Here is a 26,757-nt window from a genome sequence, read left to right on the forward strand (position 1 = left end):
TGTTGAACTTCTTTCGCACCGTACATAGCCAACCGTGCTCGTCGGAGGTGCGATAAGTCCGCGTGTGTATATATGTCTGAGTGTTTATACGTATTTATTACGAGCTAAGCCACGACGTTGAGCCATCGTTTGTGATGGCCGGGTCGACACTGAAAAAGAGATGCATAGCTCAGTGGGGGCCTTCACCTGGTAAAAATAAAAATAAATTGTTTAGTTTTTAGTTGGCTCAAACCAGACCACCCCCTCGTGTGCCGTGCTGACCTTCATAGCCGCCGCTTCCGCTTAAAAGAACTTGCCCCAGCAGTCTGTTGAAGGCTAAATGGGGGATCTGTGCGTGTACTAGCGTGGGTCTATGTACTAATGGGAAGCGGCAGTGTAGCTGTCAGCGCGCTGCGCTACGAACCCGGCGACCCGGGTTTGATTCCCGCTCACGGCCAAAACCAGTGGCGATGATCTGAACCGGTCCTGGGCCTCCTATAGGTCGACTCAGCCTCAAACGAGTACCGGGTGCGGTTGGTAAACGTCGCCATTAGGGAGACAAAGGCGGCCGGGCGTGGTATTGGCCACCCGGCCCCCTCGTGTGCCACAGTGCCGGCCTTCATAGGTGCTGCTCGCTAACAGCGCTTGCCCCCAACAGTCTGTTAAGGGCTACACGGGGGATCTTTGTTGTCTACGAGCGTAGCAGAGTTAGAGTGTTGGCCCCCGCGGGGGAGAGAGAGGGGGGGGGGGGCTGGGGAGTGTATAGAGGCGAGGGGGAGCTGTGTGCGGCCCACAGAACACGTCTCCCGTCATCACCGCACACCCGCTCCCCCCCCCCCCCCCCCCGAGCACCCTCGGACACAGCCCGTTTACATTGGGACGACACATAGACAACTCTCATACATATATAAGTACACGCCGATACATTGCATGTACACAGAGATACGACTATATATACACACACAGAGAGCGCAAGGCATGTCTACAAAGGGACATAGACAACTCATACTTAGACGCAAACACATTGCATGTACACACAGACATATTCATACAATTTCGATTTAAAGCTTTCGTGACTGCAAGGATTCATCTTCTTTGGTTCTTTCGGTAAAGTCACGTAGAATGAGAATAAAATAATAAAATAGAACAATATTATTTTATTCTCATTCTACGTGACTTTACCGAAAGAACCAAAGAAGATATTCATACAAGTATATATATACACACACACAGAACACCCTAGCACACGGTATGTCTACACAGAAACACACAGACAACTCTCGTACAAATACGTACAGATGTACGCAGACACACGCAGACGCATGCATGTACAGTTATTCATATAAGCAAATATATATACACACATACATATCCCCCGAGCGTGAAGCATGTCTACACAGGGACACACAGACAACGTACAGATGTACGCAGGCAAGTAAATACATTGCATGTACAGATAAGTACAGTGGTACCTCGGTATAACGTCGCTAATTCGTTCCAGAAGGTAGGAGGGCTTATACCGAAGGTGATGTCTACCAAACGAATTTTTCCCATAAGAAATCAAGGGAAAGGAAATAACCCGTTCCAGAGTATAAGAAATTATAATTTATATGGCATATTATATATTAATGTGGTTGTATAATATCATTTAGACACTACTTATTATTAAAATGCACGCATACATTAAAATGACAAAAAAACACGCGAAAATTCACAGAGTTACAGCAAGGGGGTCGTGCACTCAACGAGATCTACAAGGCAGACTGAGGAGCGGCGCTTTGTCTCAGTCGTGAACGGGGTCTTCGCGGGGACGCGGCGACTCCTCCCGACCCATGCAAGTTCGAGCAAGCAGCGAGTCGTATCCCAAGCAAGACGTCGTAGCCCGAGACATTTTTTTCTCGTCAAAACACGACGTATACCAAATTCGACGTATTCCAAAGCGGTCGTATACCGAGGTATGACTGTATATATATATAAAAAGACAAAGATCCCCGTACGGCCTTAACAGGCTGTTGGGGCAAGTGCTGTTGGCGAGCACCGATGAAGGCCAGCACAGCACACGAGGGGGTGGGTGGCCAGGCCAACACCACGCCCGACCGCCTTTGTCTCACCAGTGGCTATGTTTACACACCACACCAGGTACTCATTGGAGGCCGAGTCGACCTTTGGGGAGGCCCATGACCGGTTCAGATAATCGTCACTGATGTTGGCCGTAAGCGGGAATCGAACTCTGGACGCTGGGTTTGTAGCGCAGCGTAGCGCTAACAGCTACACTATCGCTCCCCAGTATATACATATATAGAAACACACACAGAGCACTCCAGCACCCGAGTGCACGCCAGCACCCGAGTGCACGCCAGCACCCGAGTGCACGCCATGTCTACATAGCGACACAGAAACTCCCATACGCCATATACACACAGATGTACGCAGATACATGCATGTACACATAGAGAGATTCATACAAGTATATATACACACACACAGCACTAGCACAAGGCATGTATACACAGGGACAGTAACAACTCTCCTACATACATACATATGTTTGCAGACATCCAAATACATGCATGTACACGTTGACATTAATGAGTATATAAAGGCAAAGACAAAGATCCCCGTATAGCCTGAACAGACTTTTGGGGTAAGTGCTCTTAGTGAGCACCTATGAAGGCCAGAACGGTGCACGAGGAAGTGGGTGGTCAGCACCACGCCCGACCGCCTTTGTCTTCCCAGTGGCTATGTTTACTACACACTGCGCTAAGTACTCTTTTGAGGCCGAGTCGACCTAGCGGAGCCCCAGGATTGGTTCAAATAATCGTCACCGGTGTTGGCCGTGAGCTGGAATCGAACTCGGTTCATAACGCAGCGCGCTAACCGCTACACGACCGCTCCCCATACGCGGGAGCACATGTACACTCTCATGCACATACATACATATTCACCTATAAACACAGATACATTCGTATATAAACATATATAAAGTACACACACAGCATCCTTGGACACTGCATGGCTACAAGATAACACACAGACGCTCATATATATGAGTTTTCGATCAGTGTCTTGAGACCTGGTCTCAGGATCAGTGTCTTGAGTTGAGACCGGGTCTCAGGATCAGTGTCTTGAGTTGAGACCTGGTCTCAGGATCAGTGTCTTGAGTTGAGACCTGGTCTCAGGATCAGTGTCTTGAGTTGAGACCAGGTCTCAGGATCAGTGTCTTGAGTTGAGACCTGGTCTCAGGATCAGTGTCTTGAGTTGAGACCTGGTCTCAGAATCAGTGTCTTGAGTTGAGACCAGGTCTCAGGATCAGTGTCTTGAGTTGAGACCTGGTCTCAGGATCAGTGTCTTGAGTTGAGACCTGGTCTCAGGATCAGTGTCTTGAGTTGAGACCAGGTCTCAGGATCAGTGTCTTGAGTTGAGACCAGGTCTCAGGATCAGTGTCTTGAGTTGAGACCAGGTCTCAGGATCAGTGTCTTGAGTTGAGACCTGGTCTCAGGATCAGTGTCTTGAGTTGAGACCAGGTCTCAGGATCAGTGTCTTGAGTTGAGACCTGGTCTCAGGATCAGTGTCGTGAGTTGAGACCTGGTCTCAGGATCAGTGTCTTGAGTTGAGACCAGGTCTCAGGATCAGTGTCTTGAGTTGACACCGGGTCTCAGGATCAGTGTCTTGAGTTGACACCGGGTCTCAGGTTAGATCGCGACACAGCCAATAAGTAAGGTTTGTCACGTAAATAAAACATGCCAATTCGTTACTAGTACAGCACACCGGTGTGTTGGAAAGCAAATCCACAAAGTGTACAATCTGAGTATGACATTTCGCCAGTAATTACAACGATCTACAACTAGCCCAACCGGCAATGGATATCCATTGTAATTTACGGTAAAACCTTGGATTGCGAGTAACTTGGTCTGCGAGTGTTTTGCAAGACGAGCAAACATTTTTAAATGAATATTAATTCGATAAACGAGCGAGGGTCTTGCAATACGAGCAGCGTACGTGTACGCTTTGTCTGCCGAGTGTCACGTGATCACAACTGATGTACGAGTGCTTTGATATACGAGTGCTTTGGATTAGAAACACGTTTCCGGAACGAATTATGCTCGCAATCCAAGGTGTTACTGTATATGCATTCATTAATCACCCCCACCCCACTTCGCACAAGAAGGGCTCACAAATGACGTCATCACACCTACCCCTCTATCTAAGGAACGAAACAGGAGGATTTTTCCACAAATTTGGCTGTCCGCCTGATGAAGCTGGTTGCAATTACTGACGAAACGTCGTACTCGGATTGTAAATGTTATGGATTTGCTCTCCAACACACCGGTGTGCTGTACTAGTGACGAATTGGCCATGTTCTGTTTACGTGACAAACCTTACTAATTTGCTGTGTCGGGTGGTGGAGGGTTTAACGACACATTTATATATTTACACGATCTAACCCAAAACACCTATATTGTGGATGATATTGGTCGCGAAAGCCTCCTACGTTTTAAACTGATGACCAAATTTGCCATTACCTGTCCCACAACACAAAATGTATATCTCTCTCTCCTGGGTTAATTGAAACCCACGTATCGTTGATCATCGATCATCCGGCTGCTGCTTCCAACATTAAACAGCGGTGACGGGCTCAGTGGCGGAGCCAGGATTTTCAGGTAGGGGGGGCGGGGGCAACCCCTCCAGCAATGAAAAATGATAGAGGAGTTGTTAGTAAGGACTTGTTAGTAAGTAAGGACTTGTTAGCAAGTAAGGACTTGTTAGTAAGGAGTTGTTAGTAAGCAAGGACTTGTCAGTAAGTAAGGACTTGTTAGTAAGGAGTTGTTAGTAAGTAAGGACTTGTTAGTAAGGAGTTGTTAGCAAGTAAGGACTTGTTAGTAAGGAGTTGTTAGTAAGTAAGGACTTGTTAGCAAGGAGTTGTTAGTAAGGACTTGTTAGTAAGTAAGGTCTTGTTAATAAGTAAGGACTTGTTAGTAAGTAAGGACTTGTTAGTAAGGAGTTGTTAGTAAGTAAGGACTTGTTAGTAAGGAGTTGTTAGCAAGTAAGGACTTGTTAGTAAGTAAGGTCTTGTTAGTAAGGAGTTGTTAGTAAGTAAGGACTTGTTAGTAAGGAGTCATTAGTAAGTAAGGAGCTGTTAGTAAGTAAGGAGTCGTTAGTAAGTAAGGGCTTGTCCGTTGCTTTTTATTCGACGCGTGTGCGGCGATGGCCAAGCCATCGATCGAGGGGTCGAATTCGAATCGCGTTGTGATCGGCATCGCGCTCGCTGAAGGTGAATGCCTTCAGGGAAGTCGTGTCCTGTATACGCAACTGCGCACAACTCTGTGAGTCGCTTACAACTGCTTTGCCGTTACTTATTGCCAATTATGGACGCAGACTATTGTCCTATCATCTCATAAGAGTCCCTGGCACGTAATAATATGCTACACAGTGGCAGGGCGGGTCGCAAAATGCCGATTTATTACTAATAAACCCCAATTATCAGATCGAAATTAGGGATTGTGATGGGATCATTGGGGGGGGGCACGTGCCACCCCCCTCCCCCCCCCCCCACTGGCTCCGCCACTGGCCTGGCTGTTCCGGTGAGCCCAGAAAAACCGCCCCAAAAGCTGTAACCAGCCCGGCGATCGGCACGGTGCGCGTGACAAAAAAAATCTCTGCTTGATTTCATTGGTAAATATTATACACAGTACATTTTACTACATACAGCTTCAACAATGAAAATGCTGCACGTGCATATAGACATCACCCAGTGCAGAGTCTTTGAGATTGAAGTGGTAAGTACGGCACAGTAAATGCGGTAACTTTTTAAATATATTTATTCGTCTATTTGGATGTTTATTTATGCCAATTGCACGTAATAAACACATTTAAAACACAAAAGATCATATAACAACACCTAGAAACAATGTCACACAAGAATGCGCAAAAATAAGCTACTTTAAATCATGATGATGTGGAGGATTATGCGGCGTTTTTGAAAATCCGGCGTCCCCCGCCGGATAATTACATATGATCGATGAGCAACGATAATTCGCCGCTAAACCTCACCCAAATGCCGCATGGCACGCGCAACACAAGTCCGTACGTTCTGCGACCAGCGATCACGAGTCACTGGAGTGGAACCAGAAACACGAAAACGCGGCTTTTTGGCTCGCGCCAGAGAGAATTTGCAGACGACCGTCCAAGCAAGAGGCAAGGCTAAAAAAATGTTTGTCCTCGCTCGAGAGATTTGCGGCTCGGAGACCAGTGGCCGCCCTGGTAAATACCGCCGCGTGGTATCAACCGTGCCAACGCGACCGCTTTCCACTCAACGGTCGATGTCAAAGATCCCCGTGACGTTATTCCGCACGGGGCTCGGCAAGGCCACGTGTGCGCCGGCGAAATCCGCTGCATCACCTCGTGCGCCGTGCATGTGTCGCGCGACCCAGAGCGTCACGTGACGGCGAAGGGATCTCAGCGCTAGCTCCTTGACGTCCACTTTCGCGGGGGGGGGGGGGGGCCCGCTCTCTAACCACGAACGGGGGGGGGGTGCTTTTGCCCCGCGCGAGATTTCCCGAAGACGCGAGCGAGAAAAAAAATCGGTGGCGGCAACCTACAATAAAAATTCGCCAATGCCGAACGTTGCGGGTGATCGTCGCGAAATTATTAAATAAGCAAACGGCATGTCACAGCGAATGAGACGCGCAAAAAACACGAAACGGACCTGTCAATTATTTCACGATGTTGCTTTTGCTTTTTCTCTTTACTTCCCCCTGCTGTAAAAGCGGTCACTGGATCTCCTAGGGCCAAATGAAATATTTCCATCGCTTGAGTAGAAATTACGCCAGGAGCCTTAAATTTACATTTTCATATATTCATAATTAATATTACTGCTGCTTCTTACAAGCGCCATCATCGTCATTGTCTTGCCACCGTCAAACGCGTGCGTGCGCGCGCTTCCGTTTCAGGCGATGGGGCAGGGGGGGGGGGAGTAAGTTGGTGTTTACCAAGGTGGCAATTTCAGTTTAAAGATTGCAAATGGATTTTGCTCGGTAAAAGCCTCCCGTTATTTTTACAAGCACCGACAAATTTAAAAAAAGTTTCTCCCTACGTTATACAGAGGTCGAAAACGGAAGGGGGTGAGACGTTCGTGCTCGCGTGAATCACGGCGATTTGGCCTTTTTTTAAATTTTCGTTTACCGAGTACGCAAACAAATGACGCGCGGGTTGGAATATTCGCGAAGGCAAGACACGAATCAAACATGTTAAGGTGCATTTTTTAAGGTAAATTTCCCAGGCTCTGTCCTTTCATCCCGATTCGCGCCCTTAACCGGCGCGTCGCGTCACAGAGGACCGAGCGTCCGCCCCGATCGCCCTCTCAGAGCGGCGGCGAGCGAGCCTCCCGCGGCCGAGTTTATGGAGGTTCGTAAACGGAGTGACGGTACAGGTTGTACAATTTTTACCATCTTCCAGATTCGTCCTCGAACATAATGAATAAATACCTTCTGCCCCAGCCACGCTCGCATTTATGGCTCCGTACGTTTGCCCGGCGCGGCTCCCTCTCCTCTTCCTCCCCCCACCGCCGCCGCCGCCTCGACGCCCACGAGCGAACGTCTTTCCAACGTCGACGGCAAAACATTTTTTTTTTAAGGTTCGCGCTGGTCACGGGACGCACCCCATCCCCCGCCACCACCCCCGTCTAGCCGCCCGACACGAAAGGGGCAGGTATCAACCCGTGCACACTTGGAAGGTAATGTTTGCTGTCAGCTTGTCGCATGCGATCATACGCCTTGTTTGACAATTACTGGAAACCAGCGATGTGCATCCATCAATTTGTGTAGCGACAAAAAAATTATATTATTGGAAAATAAATAAACAATAAGCGCGCAAACAGTGGGGGGCGAAATGGCGGGGGGGGGGGGGGGGAGATAAAAGACACACGGACGCGCGCCGTTTTGCCGTTTGGCCCAAAGAAGCACGGCGGAGGATTTTGTTTAAAGTGGGTGACTTGTTGTTTACGAATCCAATGGAAATATCGCTCAAGTCCGGATCGAAGGGTTTTAATCTGATGGACTGAGGTCAGGCGGTTCGCGCCGCGAATTAAAAAAGCGGGCCGCCGCATTCGACCGTCGGGGCCCTTGGGCCCGCGAACGCTAATCCCGAGATTGAAAATTAAAATATTATTAATGACAAAAAAAACTTCCGTGAAAATATTTAAATGTCATCGCGAGGCGCGAATTCAAGCCCAAGGAGATTTAATAAAACGTGAAATTCGGTTTGAAAATTAAAGCAGCCGGCTTTATCTGCCACCTAAACACAACCTAACCCCAAGCGCAACCAGCACATGGAAAAAAAACCGAAACTACTTCTCTCACTTGCGAGTTATTTCCGCGGCAAAAATTGTAACACGAGCCCCCCAGTGTGGCACTGTGCGAAAAGCCACGACACTTGGCTACAAATCGCCGCCAATCTTTTCGGGCGCGGTCGATCGTGAGCAACTTTTACGGCGGCGGGTATAACTTGAGACGCCGCAGACACCTGTTGAATGGAACGAGGCGATGGCCAAAAACATTTTCTGCCGACCCCCGACGGTGTTTTGCGAGCAAAATCACACGCAACCTTCTCGGTCGGAAGCGCACAACAAGCCCCGCTTGCGCCCGTGACGACACCCCGCGACGACAGGTGACCACTGGGGAAGGGGAGGGGGGTGGGGGGTGGGCGGCATGAACCGCCGCTAAAAAGTAAAAGGACAACGCACTCGACATTTCGTCAGAGTCGGTCGACGAAGAAGAAAGGAGCGATCGGTTGATCGGCGGGCGGGGGGAAACGAAGGGCAAGTCCATGGTGTAGGGGTAGGGGCGGGTTCGCACATAATGGGCTGTGTCGGAGACACTGAGGCCGGCGTGGCTAAGATCATGGGGCCTTCAAAAGTACAGCCGCCTAGGATTAAACCGTGTCGACGCGCGTGTCACGGCGCTTGCGACTTCGCGGATACCGTGCGCCCAAGGCAAAAAAAACGAAATGCGGTGGAGATCGACTAACGGCTTCGTGGTCGAACTAAAATGATGTTGAACCGATTGTTATTTTCCTGCCAGGTGTAAGGCACCCACCAGGCTACGTGGGAATTTTTTTTTGTTTTGTCAAAAGCGAACCCGGCCATCGCCAACGACAGCGAAACGAAAAGTTGGTGGCTCATCGCCGGGCGGAAATTTACAGCAGCCAAATGCTCTGAATGCGTGATGTCGATTCTAAATGTGGAGGGGGAAAAACGGAGGTCAATCCACTGCTGGATGAAGGGACTCTTCACCCCTGCTGCGTAGGCCACGGGTTGTCGTTTCATCATACTTCACCATGCCGGTGAGCGCGACTTTGGAGAAGAGTTGGAGGTGGCCCAGCGCTGCTTCTGGTGTCACTCACCACGGACGTCAGCCGTGGCCAGGAATCCCAGCCAGGTTTTTCCGGGTCAATAGCGCGGCGCGCTAACTGCTGCACCACCACTCCCCTATGGTTTACTTTAACATGGCTAAATCACCAACACACGGGATGACTGATACACGGAGGGAAAAAAAAAAACTCGTGACGTGGAAATTTATAGCAGACAAATGCTCTAAAACTCTTGTTTCTTGGTCTCACTGAAGTACATTGGGTTCTCGGAGTACAAAGAATCGTTAGTCAGAAGACGCTGGCTCCCCGGCCACAGGAATGTGGAATTTCCACCACCGGACTCGCACACGGGAGGGGGAAACAACTCTGAGCAGAGCATTGAAGCAGTCTCAAATCAAGACACCGGTCGTGATGTCTGGTCTCAAGACACGGACCCTGAGAGCCAGTCTAAAGACACTAAACCTATAAAAACCAGTCTAAACTAAAGACACAGATCCTGAAACCGGGTCTAAACTCAAGACAGAGATCCTGAAACCCGTTCTAAACTCAAGACACAGATCCTGAAACCAGGTCTAAACTCAAGACACAGATCTTGAAATCCGATCTTAACTCAAGACACAGATCCTGAAACCCGGTCTAAACTCAAGACACAGATCTTAAAACCTGGTCTAAACTCAAGACACAGATCCTGAAACCCGGTCTAAACTCAAGACAAAGATCTTGAAACCCAGTCTAAACTCAAGACAAAGATCTTGAAACCCGGTCTAAACTCAAGACAAAGATCTTGAAACCCGGTCTAAACTCAAGACACAGATCCTGAAACCCGGTCTAAACTCAAGACAAAGATCCTGAAACCCGGTCTAAACTCAAGACACAGATCCTGAAACCTGGTCTAAACTCAAGACAAAGATCTTGAAACCCGGTTTAAACTCAAGACAAAGATCTTGAAACCCGGTCTAAACTCAAGACAAAGATCTTGAAACCCGGTCTAAACTCAAGACAAAGATCTTGAAACTCGGTCTAAACTCAAGACACAGATCCTGAAACCTGGTCTAAACTCAAGACACAGATCCTGAAACCCGGTCTAAACTCAAGACAAAGATCCTGAAACCCGGTCTAAACTCAAGACAAAGATCCTGAAACCTGGTCTAAACTCAAGACACAGATCCTGAAACCTGGTCTAAACTCAAGACACAGATCCTGAAACCCGGTCTAAACTCAAGACAAAGATCCTGAAACCCGGTCTAAACTCAAGACACAGATCCTGAAACCTGGTCTAAACTCAAGACAAAGATCTTGAAACCCGGTCTAAACTCAAGACAAAGATCTTGAAACCCGGTCTAAACTCAAGACAAAGATCTTGAAACCCGGTCTAAACTCAAGACAAAGATCTTGAAACCCGGTCTAAACTCAAGACACAGATCCTGAAACCCGGTCTAAACTCAAGACAAAGATCCTGAAACCCGGTCTAAACTCAAGACACAGATCCTGAAACCCGGTCTAAACTCAAGACACAGATCCTGAAACCTGGTCTAAACTCAAGACACAGATCCTGAAACCCAGTCTAAACTCAAGACACAGATCCTGAAACCCGGTCTAAACTCCAGACACAGATCCTGAAACCCGGTCTAAACTCAAGACAAAGATCCTGAAACCCGGTCTAAACTCAAGACAAAGATCCTGAAACCTGGTCTAAACTCAAGACACAGATCCTGAAACCTGGTCTAAACTCAAGACACAGATCCTGAAACCCGGTCTAAACTCAAGACAAAGATCCTGAAACCCGGTCTAAACTCAAGACACAGATCCTGAAACCTGGTCTAAACTCAAGACAAAGATCTTGAAACCCGGTCTAAACTCAAGACAAAGATCTTGAAACCCGGTCTAAACTCAAGACAAAGATCTTGAAACCCGGTCTAAACTCAAGACAAAGATCTTGAAACCCGGTCTAAACTCAAGACACAGATCCTGAAACCCAGTCTAAACTCAAGACAAAGATCCTGAAACCCGGTCTAAACTCAAGACACAGATCCTGAAACCCGGTCTAAACTCAAGACACAGATCCTGAAACCTGGTCTAAACTCAAGACACAGATCCTGAAACCCAGTCTAAACTCAAGACACAGATCCTGAAACCCGGTCTAAACTCCAGACACAGATCCTGAAACCTAGTCTAAACTCAAGACAAGATCCTGAAACCCGGTCTAAACCCATGATACATATCTTGAAACCTGGTCTCAAGACACAGATCCTGAAACCTGGTCTCAAGACACAGATCCTGAAACCTGGCCTCAAAACACACGTATACTTGGGGTAAAAAAAAAATACAGCAATCCTATTTATTTGTTGGCATTCATTTATTTTGCATATCATGTTTATGCTGCCGATGTAGTTGCGAGTTTTTGGACGAATTTCAGGTTGGGTTTGAGGCTAAAAATGTAATTGCATTTGTTTGTGATTTTTAATTGAAAATGTGCAGCGAGGGAGCGGAGATGGGATGAGCGGGAGATGGGCAATGAAATGGGATAGCAAGGACAGACACGGATAAAATAGTGAAATTGAGAGATACGGAGAGAGACAGAGAGAAAAACACGCTTGCATACAGAGAATAACACGCACACACACACCCACTTACACATATACGCACACAGATGCACAAAAGTACGCATGCGGTCGCACACACGTACTTACACAACGAAATACATACGCACGCAATCACATGCACACACAAACACACACTGACATACACAGAAATGCACACACATCTCGTGCACACATATATAGAAGCACACAAACAGACAAAAGACATCGATCCCCCGTATAGCCTGAACAGACTGTTGGGGCAAGTGCTGTTGGCGAGCACCTATGAAGGCCGACACGGCACGCATGGGTGTGGGTGGCCAGAACCACGCCCGGCCACCTTTGTCTCCCTAGCGGCGATATTTACACACCACACCAGGTACTCATTTGAGGCTGAGTTGGCCTAGTGGAGGCCCAGGACCGGTTCAGATAATGGTCACCGGCGTTGGCCGTGAGCGGGAATTGAACTCGGATCGGCGGGTATGTAGCGTGAGCACGCTAACCGCTACACTCCCGCTCCTCACACACAGAGTATCATACGAATGCACTCACTCGCATGCACACATACATAGCTAAACAGAAACCTACACATGCTCGCGCACACTCATACACATGTATAAAAACGTGCACACACACAGCCATGCACACGGCTAATTTGTACCATGGTAACATTTCTCCCCCAGCTCTTACCCGCTTTCCCACTCATTACGGAGTGCAGTTACTTGACCATACACAAGCCGACATGAATATTCATGAAGCCAGGGCTGCTGGTGGCTGTGTGTGTGTGTGCGTGCAAGTGAGTGGGTGCGCGTGTGTGTGTGTGTGCATGTGCAGCGGTTAGCAGTAGTGTTGCGGTTAGCGTATTGCGCCATGAACCCGGTGATCCGAGTTCGATTCCCACTCATGGCCAACACCTGTGATGGTTATTTGAACCAGTCCTGGGCCTCCCCGAGGTCGACTCAGCCTCACTTGAGTACCTGGTGTCGTGTGTAAACACCGCCACTATACAGACAAAGGCGGCTGGGCATGGTGCTGGCCACCCACCCCCTGGTGTGCCGTGCTGGCCTTCATAGGGGCTCGCTAACAGCACTTTCCCCAACAATCTGTTAAGGCTATACGGGAGATCTTTGTCTTTTGAAAGTGTGTGTGCAAGTGCGTGTTTGCGCGAGTGCGTGTGTAATTATTTATGCACGTGTGCGTATATCTACATGTGTGCCAGGTTGTTTGTAAGTGCTAATATGTGTGTGCGTGTGTGCAGGCGCGAGGACTAGTGATAGAGTGGTTAGCGCACTGCGCTACGAACGGGCGACCTGCATGAAAAAAGCACATCAGTGCCACAAGGCAAGTCAAGCTGTACTGTGCCCTCCCCTAGGTCGACTCAGCCTTAAATAACGCTATATTGGTAAAACATTACGTTTGGAATTTTAATGCATTTTTTTTAAAATTGATAATTGTCCTTGAATAACTGTGGCTTATGAGTCGAATGTCAAATATGTAAGGGCTTGTACTCAGTGAGTTTATATGCGAATGAGTGAGTGAACGTGTGAGTGTTTTTTACTGTGTGTGTGTGGCGTAGTGGCGGCACGGTGGTTAGCGTGCTGCACTACGAACCCGGAAAACCTGAGTTCATCTCCCGGCCCCACAGCCAACATCAATGGACAGTGATCACCTAATTCGGTCGTGGGACCCCTCCCAACTGATTGACTCAGCCCTTAATTGAGAATCTGGCGAGACAAAGGGCAACCGGGAAAGTCGCTGGCCCACACCGCCCACACCACACGGGCTTTGACGGGCTTAATAGATTGCTCGCTAACTGCACCTACCCTGAGGGGGTGGGTGGCCAGGACCATGAGTTAGCCAACCTTTGCCTCCCCCGTACCAGGTGCTCATTTACTCATGTAAAGCTGAGGCAACCCAAGGGCAGGCCCAGGACCGGTTCAAATATTTGCCACCGTTATTGTGAGTGAGAATTAAACCCGGGCCATCGGCATGTTCGTAGGCGGGTGTGCTAACCACTGCGCCACCACTCCACCCAAATCCCCTCCCACACACACAAAGCCAAAGACTCACCGATGTCCTTAACAGACTGTAGGGGCAAGTGCTGTTCGCGAGTAACACCTACAAAGGCCGGCACGGCACACGAGAGAGTGTGTGGACAGCACCATGCCCGGCCACCTTTGTCTCCCTAGTGGCGATGTTTATACACTGCACCAGGTACTCATTTGAGGCTGAGTGGACCTAGGGGAGGGCCCAGGACCAGTTCAAATATTCGCCACTGTTATTTGCATGTTCTCCCCGTGGTTGCGTGGATTTTTCTACGAGCCCTCCGGTTTTTCCCTCCACGTTTAGAAACACGCGTTTGGAGTATTTGTCCGCTGATGTAAATTCCCACGCGATGAGAAGCCATTTCGTGTGAGCTATCGTTCGTGATGGCCAGGTCGCTTCTGACAAAACAGCTACATATAGTAGCTCAGTGGGCCTTACCCGGAAAAATAAAAAAAAAAGTTTTTAGTTTGAGTGAGCGGGAATCGGACTCGGGTCACCAGGTCCGTAGCGCAGGGCACTCACCGCTACACTCCAGCTCCCGCATAAACACACACGCGCACACACCACAACCACACCCAACTACAAACGCAGACAACTGCACACCACACCACACCACGCAGTCTACATTAAACACTCCCCAACCATACCAAATATGCTAATAATCATCGCCGATCCTCCGCTATGCTCATTTCGAGCAGCGACCCAACTCTTGAGCAGGAGCATCCAAATCGCCCCCAAGCTACGCTCCCGCAACTTTTTGCAGCGAAAAAAATATGAATAAAATAAAACTCGCTAGGCAATTTCATAGATTATGTTAAATCTGAACGCCACGATAGCCCAGGGCACCAGTGCTTTTAATTTCCATTAAAACTAACGAGATTCATTTTTGTTTGTGGCGTTCTTGCAACAACAACAGCCGAAAAAATGAAAAATACCGCCGTTGAATATTCACGCGGCAACTTCGTCTTTTTTTGTTGCTCGCCCGCCCCCCTCCCACCGACCCCACCCCACCCCACCCACCCACACCCTCCCCATTATTAAAAAAATCTCGGAATGAAGTTGGAGCGTTTAATATTCATTAGATGTTTTAGCCGGGCAGTACATTCAGCCCGGCAAATACGCGGGCCTGGGATAGGTCACAGCTACGAGGGACGGCGCCATGATGGCCGACGCATCAAAAACAATAATAAATAATGATGAATAATAATTGCCCATTAATACTTATGAATGATTGTTTACGAATAATAATATAGTAATTATTGTTATTAATAAAGATGGAGAAAATTACACCGAGAGGCAGAAAGAGGTACACGTGGTTCAGAGAACTTCGAATTTACACATTCACACGACTATACATCCCTCTCACTTTGACACTTGTCCCTCTCACCTTGACACATTCACACAACTCTATCCCACTCACCTTGACACTTGTCCCTCTCACCTTGACACATTCACACAACTCTACATCCCTCTCACCTTGACACTATCACACGACTCCCTCCCACCTTGACACAGTCACACAACTCTACAGTGAGGGAAAAAAGTATTTGATCCCCTGCTGATTTTGTACGTTTGCCCACTGACGAAGAAATGATCAGTCTATCATTTTAATGGTAGGTTTATTTGAACAGTGAAAGACATAATAACAACAAGAAAATCCAGAAAAACGCATGTCAAAAATGTTATAAATTGATTTGCATTTTAATGAGGGAAATAAGTATTTGACCCCCTCTCAATCAGAAAGATTTCTGGCTCCCAGGTGTCTTTTATACAGGTAACGAGCTGAGATTAGGAGCACACTCTTAAAGGGAGTGCTCCTAATCTCAGTCACCAAGAAAACAATTTGTAACACACTACGCCGTGAAGGACTGAAATCCTGCAGCGCCCGCAAGGTCCCCCTGCTCAAGAAAGCACATATACATGCCCGTCTGAAGTTTGCCAATGAACATCTGAATGATTTAAAGGACAACTGAGTGAAAGTGTTGTGGTCAGATGAGACCAAAATGGAGCTCTTTAGCATCAACTCAACTTGCCGTGTTTGGAGGAGGAGGAATGCTGCCTATGACCCCAAGAACACCATCCTCACCGTCAAACATGGAGGTGGAAACATTATGCTTTGGGGGTGTTTTTCTGCTAAGGGGACAGGACAACTTCACCGCATCATAGGGACGATGGACGGTGCCATCGTCAAATCTTGGGTGAGAACCTCCTTCCCTCAGCCAGGGCATTGAAAATGGGTCGTGGATGGGTATTCCAGCATGACCATGACCCAAAACACACAGCCAAGGCAACAAAGGAGTGGCTCAAGAAGAAGCACATTAAGGTCTTGGAGTGGCCTAGCCAGTCTCCAGACCTTAATCCCATAGAAAATCTGTGGAGGGAGCTAAAGGTTCGAGTTGCCAAACGTCACCCTCGAAACCTTAAAGACTTGGAGAAGATCTGCAAAGAGGAGTGGGACAAAATCCCTCCTGAGATGTGTGCAAACCTGGTGGCCAACTACAAGAAACGTCTGACCTCTGTGATTGCCAACAAGGGTTTTGCCACCAAGTACTAAGTCATGTTTTGCAGAGGGGTCAAATACTTATTTCCTTCATTAAAATGCAAATCAATTTATAACATTTTTGACATGCGTTTTTCTGGATTTTGTTGTTGTTATTCTGTCTCTCACTGTTCAAATAAACCTACCATTAAAATTATAGACTGATCATTTCTTTGTCAGTGGGCAAACGTACAAAATCAGCAGGGATCAAATACTTTTTTCCCTCACTGTATATCCCTCTCACCTTGACGCATTTCCACGACTCTATGTCCCTCTCACCTTGACACATTTCCACGACTCTGTGTCCCTCTCACCTTGACACATTTCCACGGCTCTATGTCCCTCTCACCTTGACACATTTCCACGACTCTGTGTCCCTCTCACCTTGACACATTTCCACGACTCTATGTCCCTCTCACCTTGACACATTTCCACGACTCTGTGTCCCTCTCACCTTGACGCATTTCCACGACTCTATGTCCCTCTCACCTTGACACATTTCCACGACTCTGTGTCCCTCTCACCTTGACACATTTCCACGGCTCTATGTCCCTCTCACCTTGACACATTTCCACGGCTCTATGTCCCTCTCACCTTGACACATTTCCACGACTCTGTGTCCCTCTCACCTTGACACATTTCCACGACTCTATGTCCCTCTCACCTTGACACATTTCCACGACTCTATGTCCCTCTCACCTTGACACATTTCCACGGCTATGTCCCTCTCACCTTGTTACATTTACACGACTCTATGTCCCTCTCACCTTGACACATTTCCACGGCTCTATTTCCCTCTCACCTTGACACATTCCCACGACTCTATACCCCTCTCACCTTAACACATTTCCACGACTCTATGTCCCTCTCACCTTGACACATTTACACGACTCTATGTCCCTCTCACCTTGACACATTTCCACGACTCTACGTCCCTCTCACCTTGACACATTTACACGACTCTACGTCCCTCTCACCTTGACACATTTACACGACTCTATACCCCTCTCACCTTGACACATTTCCACAACTCAATACCCCTCTCACCTTGACACATTTCCACGACTCTACGTCCCTCTCACCTTGACACATTTACACGACTCTACGTCCCTCTCACCTTGACACATTTCCACGACTCTATGTCCCTCTCACCTTGACACATTTCCACGACTCTATGTCCCTCTCACCTTGACACATTTCCACGACTCTATGTCCCTCTCACCTTGACACATTTCCACGACTCTATGTCCCTCTCACCTTGACACATTTCCACGGCTCTACGTCCCTCTCACCTTGTTACATTTACACGACTCTATGTCCCTCTCACCTTGACACATTCCCACGACTCTATACCCCTCTCACCTTGACACATTTCCACGGCTCTATGTCCCTCTCACCTTGTTACATTTACACGACTCTATGTCCCTCTCACCCTTGATACCGGCTTGGCTTCTGCACAGCAATGAGATTTTGTGGCACTCAACCTTCTCCTGCCCGTAAGAAGCAGCAGCAGCCTGTTATGCACGATGTGGTGGTTTGCCCATCCAAAGCGACTGTCCATGTTTCAACCCTGCTTAGCTGTTTGAAATCTGATGAGATCGGCCACTCCCTCCAGATGTCACGGCCACGGGGCTTCAGAGCGGAGTTAGTGAGCGCCTACTTGTCGCCGCTGTCACTCGCTGCCCCCCGTGGTCATAGTGGACATCTGTGAAAAAGAGCTTCGAAGCTCATCGGATTCCTCCAGGATAAAGAAAGATTCTGATGATGATTTAGGTTCGTGCGTGTGTGTGTGTGTGTCAGTCGACCCGTGGCACCTGGGTCTGCCCCGTGACCTCCTGCCAGCGGGCGTTCGACACTTCACGTGGCCTCAGGGTGCACATAGCCTGGCACAAGCGTCGTGGTGACGTCACCGCCACTTAGTGGCGAATGGCGGTTGTTGTTGTTGTGTGTCTGTGAGGGTGGGGGGGGGGGGGGGGGGGGGGCTGGTACCTGAGGGGAGGGAGGAGGGAAGAGACGGGGACGATGTCCAAGTGGGACTGGACCGTCTCCATCATCGCAGAGAGCAGCTCGGACGCCAGGGACCGCACTGAGACACGTGGACAACAGAGAGAGAGACACAGAGAGGGACAGAGGGAGACACACACATACACAGCGATGAGACCGAGACATACACAGTAGAACCTCGCAGATCGGACGCCCCGGAACTCGAACAATTCGGTGATCGAACAAAACTTTCCACCATTTTTTGCCCCGGACATTGAACGAAAATTCGGAGGTCGAACAACTTGAAAGAAGCTGCGTGGGCCGAGACGCGTAGCCATGGCGACCGAGACGCGTAGCCATGGCGAACGAGACGCGTAGCCATGGCGACCGAGACAAAGGCGAACAACCCAGTTCACGCGTAGCTCTCGCCCAGTGCAGACCCGCCAAAAACATCGTTCTGTTAACTTTTTTTCCTCACCACCTTCCACTCAAGCCATCCACTCTCCTTACTACAGGTCAAAGTGAAGTTCAATGTTCATTTATTCTATTAATTATAACTGTGTTTCTTTTTTATGCTTTTATGCACTGTACTGTATTTTAATATTGTAAACTTTGTGTAAAAATGGCCCATAATAGAAGCATCCTTGGGTGGGGAGCCAATTAATGCGATTTCCATTCATTCTCATGGGGAAAATTGATTCGGTGTTCGTACAAATCGGTGTTCGAACACGGTCTTGCAACGAATTAAGTACTACTGTATAAGAGACACCGACAACGGACACGCAGATTGACAGAGCGACAGATAGGCAAGACAAACACAGGTGAGACAGAGATATGGACAACAGAGACGCGTGGATGAAACAGCGATACACAGACGGTACGGACAGAAAGACCTGAACAACACAAGAATGAGACACGCACAGAGACGAGGAAGGCTCAACAGGCACTCATCTCGCGAATGCCGAGACGGGTGACCAGAAGCACGCGGGAACAGAGAGGCACGGCCGAGACAACGGACACGGGGTGGGGTGGGCGGGTTAGCGGCGGTAGCGGGCCGTATCCCAGCATGCACCGGCAGGTTCGTGGACGTGAACGAGGGCTCGGAGAGCCGAGGGGAGGAGTGAGGGGACGTCGGCGGCGCTGCAGGAGGCGTCGCGGCTCCGCTGGAAGACGTCGCGCAGGAAGCAGAGCGTGTGCGCCAGGCGCGGCGGAGGGGGAGAACCCGCGCGGAACTGCAGGTGGTGGTCCCTGCGAACGGCAGCGTCGTCAGGATGAGGGACGTTCACTTATTGATGCTGGAGGAGGAGCAGGAGGAATGCCGGTGAGAGTTTGTCGCTGATAGCACCTCCATTTAGCGCGGTTTGTTACGTGCCAATGTGGATGAAGTTCAACGTAAGTACGTACGCACGAGCTATAAGAGCTCTTTGTGAAAGACGTCCAGTCAGGGCACAGCGTGGGGAACGCTACAACAACAAACACAATACAAAACCCACAATAGGAGTGCGAAGTGTAGGAAAGGTATGCAAATCACCAACAAGCTAAATAAATTACGATTTAAAGCTTTCGTGACTGCAGGGATTCATGTCCTGGGTTCTTTCGGTAAAGTCACGTAGAAGAACATTTTCCTGCTGTGGTTTTTCACACCTGATGATGGATTGCTTGTGTTGCAATGGAAACGTCGTGATAATTTTACTGTTTTATTTTTATTATTTCCCTTCTACGTGACTTTACCGAAAGAACCAAGAATATCAACTAAGTAAACTCTATTTTACTTTACCAGGCAAAGCCCACTGAGCTAATTAGCTTATTTTTCAGAAGCGACCTGGCCACAAATGATAGCTCAACGAATTTGGCTTATCATGTGGAAATTTACAGCGGCCAAATAATTTAAACGCGAAATGTTGATTCGAAATGTGGAGGGATAAACCAAGGAACACATGACGGTGGTCCCCCATGTAGCTTGGACAGACTGTTGGGACAAGTGCTGTTAGCGAGTGGAACCTATGAAGGCCGGCACGGCACACGACGGGGTGGGTAGCCAGCACCACGCCCGACCGCCTTTGTCTCCTTCGTGGCGATGCTTACACATCGCACCAGGTACTCATTTGAGGCTGAGTCGACCAAGGGGAGGACCAGGAATGGCTCAGATAATTGCCGTGAGCGGGAATCGAACTCGGGCCGCCGGGTTCGAAGCTCCCGACATACAAAGACAAAGATCCCCCCCCCCCCGTATAACCTGAATAGACTGTTTGGGGCAAGTACTGTTTAGTGAGCACACCCACCCACTCACACACTCGCTCACTCACCCACACGCAAAACACTCACCTAACGCTCACCACCAGGTGCTTCCGGAAGGCTGCGACCTGCGTCTCCACGGGCGAGCGAAAGGAGGGGGCGAGCGCTGCGAGGAAGGGGGAGTTTTGGGGGTTTGGTTGGGGCCTTGGGGGGCCCGGTGGGGGGCACAGCGAGGGGGGGCCCAGGCGGTGGAACCACAGCCGCACCACAGTGGAGAGGATCTTCGGCAGGAAGGGAAGCTGAGAGAAGATGCGTGACATTCCCTGTCGGACACAAAAGACAAAGGATCCTCCGTGTCACCTACACAGGCCTTTGGGGACAAGTGCTAAAGGAAAGGAAACTTGTATTTTACAAGGTAAGGCCCAGTTAGCTATACAGCTCGTTTTCAGACGTGACCTGGCCAGGGCCGGATCATGGTCCCGTGAGGCCCCTGGTCACGTGTCTTTTGGAGGCCCTCCCGGCCCCCCGCCCCGCTTTCCTACATTGGTGTCTTTCTTGCCTTCTTCCTCGCAAAATCAACCACTAGACCGTCAAAATCTCGCTGTCTGCCAAGGTCTGACACTATTGACATAAGTGACAATGAGCTGAGACGCATTTGGCAACATGCTACTCCACAGCTATTTTTTTTATTCTGCCTAAAAGGGGCAAATGTCCGCTCACCCTGGCAGTTTGTCACTGGCAAAGTTAGAAAAAGCCGAAGTGCCACAAAAACATTGGGGAACGCTGACTGCAGATTAAGTTGCCTGCAACGTCTCAAGCAATGTAGTTGGGCACTTCTCACCCTCAGAGTCAGGCATGAATACTTGAATTGGATGAGTTAATTGGCAAAGTTCATGTCCAGGTCTGATTGATATGCAGTGGAGAGTGCATTTACCTTTTCCACTATGACATCACTCTTAGACACCTGATCTGACATAAACAGAACTCCAAAGAGACTGGTCAAACGATTGTAAGCATCCAAGCGATGTTCAAGGCATGCCACTAGCTTATCAATGACCACATTAAATGTTTCTCTTTTGAACTTCTCCCTCCCCTCAAGTGTCACACCTAGCTCTGAGCTCTCGTCTGAAAATGTTTTATGTTTCCTCTTTCACTGAAGATCGTGCTTATATGACTGAGAGAGAACCTCTCACATTTAAGGCTGCCTTTTTAAAAGCCTCAAACTGATCTCACTGTCACGCCACAAAATCCCTCAACGGAGACAAAATCTGTGCTGCTACAGAGATGTCAATGTCACTTTTCTGTAGGTGCATGCTTTTAGCGTGGAACGGGTCAAGTGTGACGTCCCAGAAATGTGCCATGAACACCATCTCTCTAAGGTGTCCAATTCTGCACATAGTCCAGCGGCCTCAATTCGAGTTTCTCTTTTCTCATTACCATCATTGCACATACCACCCAAGGCCTCTCGAATGTGGGTGTAATTTCTCCACAGTGCCTTGGTTGACTCTGCCCGAGCACTCCACCGAGTACTGGACAACGATTTTAATGTCAGTCTGACATCTGTCTTCCAAAAGACTTTCCCCCATCTGTGTGTGGATGAAGAGCAAAATGTGTACAGTGACTGCAACATGTAAAAAAAACTCGTCAGCTTCTCGGCCACTGCCGTCTAAGATGTTAACACCAACTAAGTTAAGTGAATGCGCTGCGCAAGGCACACACTCTATCAGAGGGTTTTTTTTGCTTCAGACGGGCCTGTAGCTCATTGTATTTTTCTGACATGTTGCTTGCATTGTCACGTGACTGACCTCTACAATTTGAGAGGTCCAACCCAAGGCCCTCCACCATCACAGTCACACAGTCTGCTAAACTTTTACCGGTGTGGCTCTCAATGGGCTCAAAGCCCAGGAATCGCTCCACCACATTCCCGCTGCTGTTAACAAACTGGAATATGAACGTCAATTGGTCCACCTGTGACAGGTCTGGGGTGGAGTTAACAATTATTGAAACACTAGGGGATGTTTGGGAGGCGCCTCTGGCGCCCCCTCAGAACCATTTACGGCCTTCGGACAGGAAAGTCACGAAAAAAATTGCACACGAACGACGCATTCACGCAAGCACCCGATGCTCCGTTTTGAAGTGTTAAAATGAAACGTCTTTGAATTGTATTATGTTTTGAATTAGATAATTGTTTTTCTTCATTAAAAGCTTGTACCATTTTACATCTGGAAGACTTCATTGAAAAGGACATCTCGTGTGAATTTTCTCTCGTCGTTAAGTAAATGGCCTTGCTGGGGGTTCGGTTCGATGCGGACTTTCACCTTTATGGGATTGCGGGATCGAGATAAGGCGACATAGAGCTGCTGGCCGTGCGAGAAGACCGCCTTCTGCAGATCGATTCCAACGTAATCGAACGTCTTGTCCCTGCGCCTCCGTCGTTCATGCAGGGGGCGCGTAGTTTTGCAGCGCCCCCTGCATAAAGACGATGGAAAGTGCAGCGTTCATCACAGATAAAGTTGTGCGCTTATATAAGTGTATATTTGGCATCCCGAATCTCATCTATTGTTTGGTGAGTTTTCTGACCCATTAGCTCAATGAGTTCTTCACATTTTGTCGATGACAAATAGGACACCGTGACTCTTCCTTTTTCCGCCAAACTTTTTCATATGTTCAGCTAAGAATGGGTCAAAAACTGTGATAGCAATTCTAGGATGCCAAGGAAACTAACGTTATGGGTTCACCCAAACCCTTCATCATCTCCCCTAAACGCAAGTCCTCTTTCAAGAACTTGATCACTGCTACAACTCGTTTCAAAATGTCCCTCTAGTATTTAAGTTCCCCATCAAGTTGCTGCACGAGATCTGCATCTATAGCACTGCCCTTTGTCCGCTGGTGCAAGGCAAGCACGCGTGATCTGTGTTCTGCACTCTTTTCGTGTTCCCCTATTCTTTCAGAGTGCTTACAGTCGCTAAACCCCTGACTAAAGCCACCGAGCTTGCCGGAGAACAGTTTGCATGCAGAACAGTTACACACAACCTGTTGAGGGTGAGTACAGTAGCCACTGTCGAGAAACCTTCTGCCCATTTGGCAATATACAGTTCAGAAGTTCATCGTTGAAACTTCTCGTCTTTCCACCAAGCGCTCTATCTCGGACTGAAGCTGGGTATTTTTCACTGCTGTTTTGGAAGGGGACTACTCCTCTTTCAATAAGCACTGACTTAACAATGTCACTGGAAGTGCTTTGCCATAATGCAGGGTCAGTGACCTCATAGCACCAGGAATGGCTTGGTTGCTGATTTTATTCTTGTGAACTGCCCAACTGCTCCTGAGGTGGAAATTATGGATCTTGTATACCATGAGCTGTTGAGGGTTCACCTTCAAAGGATGGCTCTGGGGGAGTGACAACATTTGTGGAAACTGAACTCGTGCTAGTTCCTTCCTCACAGCTGACAATAGTGCTGCTGTCATCATTATTACTATCAGAGGGTTTTTGAAAGAAGTTGGCAATGAGTGGAACACTTTGAAGCAAAACTTCCTCTCTTGCCTCCTTTTCTTTTTTGGCTTTTCTTTTGGAAGCTCCACAACGTTTGTGGTTCATATTTCAGAATAAGTATGCTTTTATATGAATATATTTATATCGCATCTCAATACTTATTCAATAATCATTGAATTTAATATATATTAATAATGTCAACACCTGTCAAATACTGTTGTTGGAAAACACAATCAAGTGGTAGTATTTTATAGTCTACTTGTACTTAAAGGCAGCTTTGAGTAGATAAAAGAAAAAAATAGAAAAGCACAAAAAATAAAATAACCCTTTAAAAAGGCTGTAAGAAAATAGCCCTTTGTTGAAATAGCCTTTAAACAGGCTGTTGTTTTAGAATAAGATGAAAAAGTCTCTGAACATATTACTGTGGTGTACACCAAGCAAGAAAACAGGCATCTGTCTGTGGATTTTCCTACCAAGTAATGTCTTCTATACCTGCGTGACACAGAGAGAATTGTTGTATGAAATTCAAAAGATAACTTTTTTTTCATTGGCTGAACAACCAACAAAGGTTTCTGATAAGTCAGTGACATTACTTGCACGTAGGCTACACCCCATCGCATTATCTACTTCCGTGTATCTAAAAACAGATGGTCTATGGAAAAAATTATTGGGGTTTTCCTTAATCTTTAAGTATGGATTGGGTCTCTTATATATGCGTCGGTGTATGAAAAAATATCTTTTGGCATTTTTTTTAATGTTTCACAAAACCGTGGTGTATTTTAATAATTGATGTCAACGGCTAACTAAGCTCTCAACAACCGACGAGCCCTCGGTCTCACTAGCTGGCTTTTTAATGCAGCTAATTTGGTTGTAAGGGCAGCTAGCTAACTAATTTATGTTAACAAGCTGAATCATATGGGCAGCTAGCTCGGGAAAATGGGCAGCTAGCTAAAATAAAGGGATAGCTAGTTACGGTAACTCAAATAACTGACGGCTTGCCATAATATGCCGCCCTTCAAACTGTCATGCAGCATGAACTGACTTGTTGGTGAATATTGTATCTTGTCACAGCGTATTGTAGCGTGCCAACCAGTGGCTCAGTTGTACAGAAGCACTGCACTCTCCGAGAGGCTCTCGTTTTCAGCATGCACTGCGTGTACCAAGGGGCCCCAGGTATTTACGCTCGATGTGTGCACCCAGGGGCCTGGGGGCCCTAGTGGTCAACTCACGCTGTGAGCACCCAGGGGCCCGGGGGCCCTAGTGGTCAGCCCATGCTTTAAGCGCGGAGGGGCCTCACATTGTAAGCGCTGCGGGCCCGGGGGCCCAAGTAGTCAGCCCATGCTTTAAGCACCGAGGGGCCTCACATTGTAAGCGCTGCGGGCCCCGGGGGCCCTAGTGTTCAGCCCATGCTTTAAGCACCGAGGGGCCTCACATTGTAAGCGCTGCGGGGCCCGGGGGCCCTAGTGGTCAGCCCACGCTTTAAGCACCAAGGGGCCTCACATTGTAAGCGCTGCAGGCCCGGGGGCCCTAGTGGTCAGATCACGCTTTCAGCCCTATGGGCCTAGAGGCCCGAGTGGTGAGCTCACTCTTTAAACGCCAAGGGGCCTCTGGGGGCCCTCACATTGTAAGCGCTGAGGGGCCTGGGGGGCCCTAGTGGTGAGCTTACATTCTAAACACCAAGGGGCCCGGGGGCCATCACATTGTAAGCGCCGCGGGGTCTGGGCGGCAGTAGTGGTCAGCTTACGCTATAAGCACAAAGGGGGCCTAGTGGTCAGCTTGAATTGTGCGCACCGAGGGCCCTGCCGTTCAACTTCCTTCGGAAGTCTTGGGTCACGCACCGCGCGCGACCTGAGGCTTGGAGGCCCCCTGGCAGTCCGAGGCCCCGGGGCACTGGCACCACTGGCCCGGTCCATAATCCAGCCTTGGACCTGGCCATCACGAGCGATAGCTCAATGGAGTGGCTTACCGTCACGTGGACATTTACAGCAGCCAAATACTCTAAACGCGTGACGTTGATTCTAAATGTGGAGGGAAAAAACGGAGGGCCCGGAGAACAATCCACGTGGCCACGGGGAGAGAGAGACATGTAGGACCTCCTGTAACCCAGGCGAGGAAGTTAACATCTCCTAGCCACCGTGATGATGATGATGATGAGAGAGACAGGCAAACTTCAAATATACAGCAGGCATCAGGGTTGGGATCGAACCAACGACTTCTTGCATACCAGGTGAGGCAGTTAACATCTTGAAACCATGCCACCCCGTTAGGGAGCACCTATTAAGCCCGGCAAGGCACACAACATCGTTCCTCTCCCCAAGTGATGGTGTGTTTATGTATGTATTCATGTATGTTTAACTTCTTTCGCATTGTACGTAGCCAACCGTGCTAATTAAGCGGAGGTGCGGGGGAATGACAAAAAACAAACTTTTCACTCAGCACCCCGGTATTAATTTGAAGCCGAGTCTACCTAGGATAGGCCCAGGACCAATTCAGATCATCGCTGCCACTGGTGTCGGTGGCCACGAGCGGGAATCGAACTC

General features: G+C 48.5%; 1 protein-coding gene across 1 annotated transcript in view; it reads right to left on the reverse strand.

Annotated features, from left to right (window-relative positions):
* The window catches only part of MMS22L (MMS22 like, DNA repair protein), a 126,843-nt gene that overhangs the window by 15,461 nt on the left and 84,625 nt on the right, over positions 1–26,757 (reverse strand). The window contains exons 23-25 of the mRNA XM_032976713.2: positions 20,818–21,050; positions 19,565–19,740; positions 18,499–18,595 (exon numbers count right to left, since the gene is read on the reverse strand). Of these exons, the coding sequence (XP_032832604.2) occupies positions 18,499–18,595; positions 19,565–19,740; positions 20,818–21,050 (506 nt within the window). The remainder of the gene's footprint in view (positions 1–18,498; positions 18,596–19,564; positions 19,741–20,817; positions 21,051–26,757) is intronic.

The sequence above is a fragment of the Petromyzon marinus genome, chromosome 60, assembly GCF_048934315.1.
Source record: "Petromyzon marinus isolate PM22_M1 ecotype Great Lakes invasive population chromosome 60, UKy_Petmar_22M1.pri1.0, whole genome shotgun sequence".
NCBI lineage: Eukaryota > Metazoa > Chordata > Hyperoartia > Petromyzontiformes > Petromyzontidae > Petromyzon > Petromyzon marinus.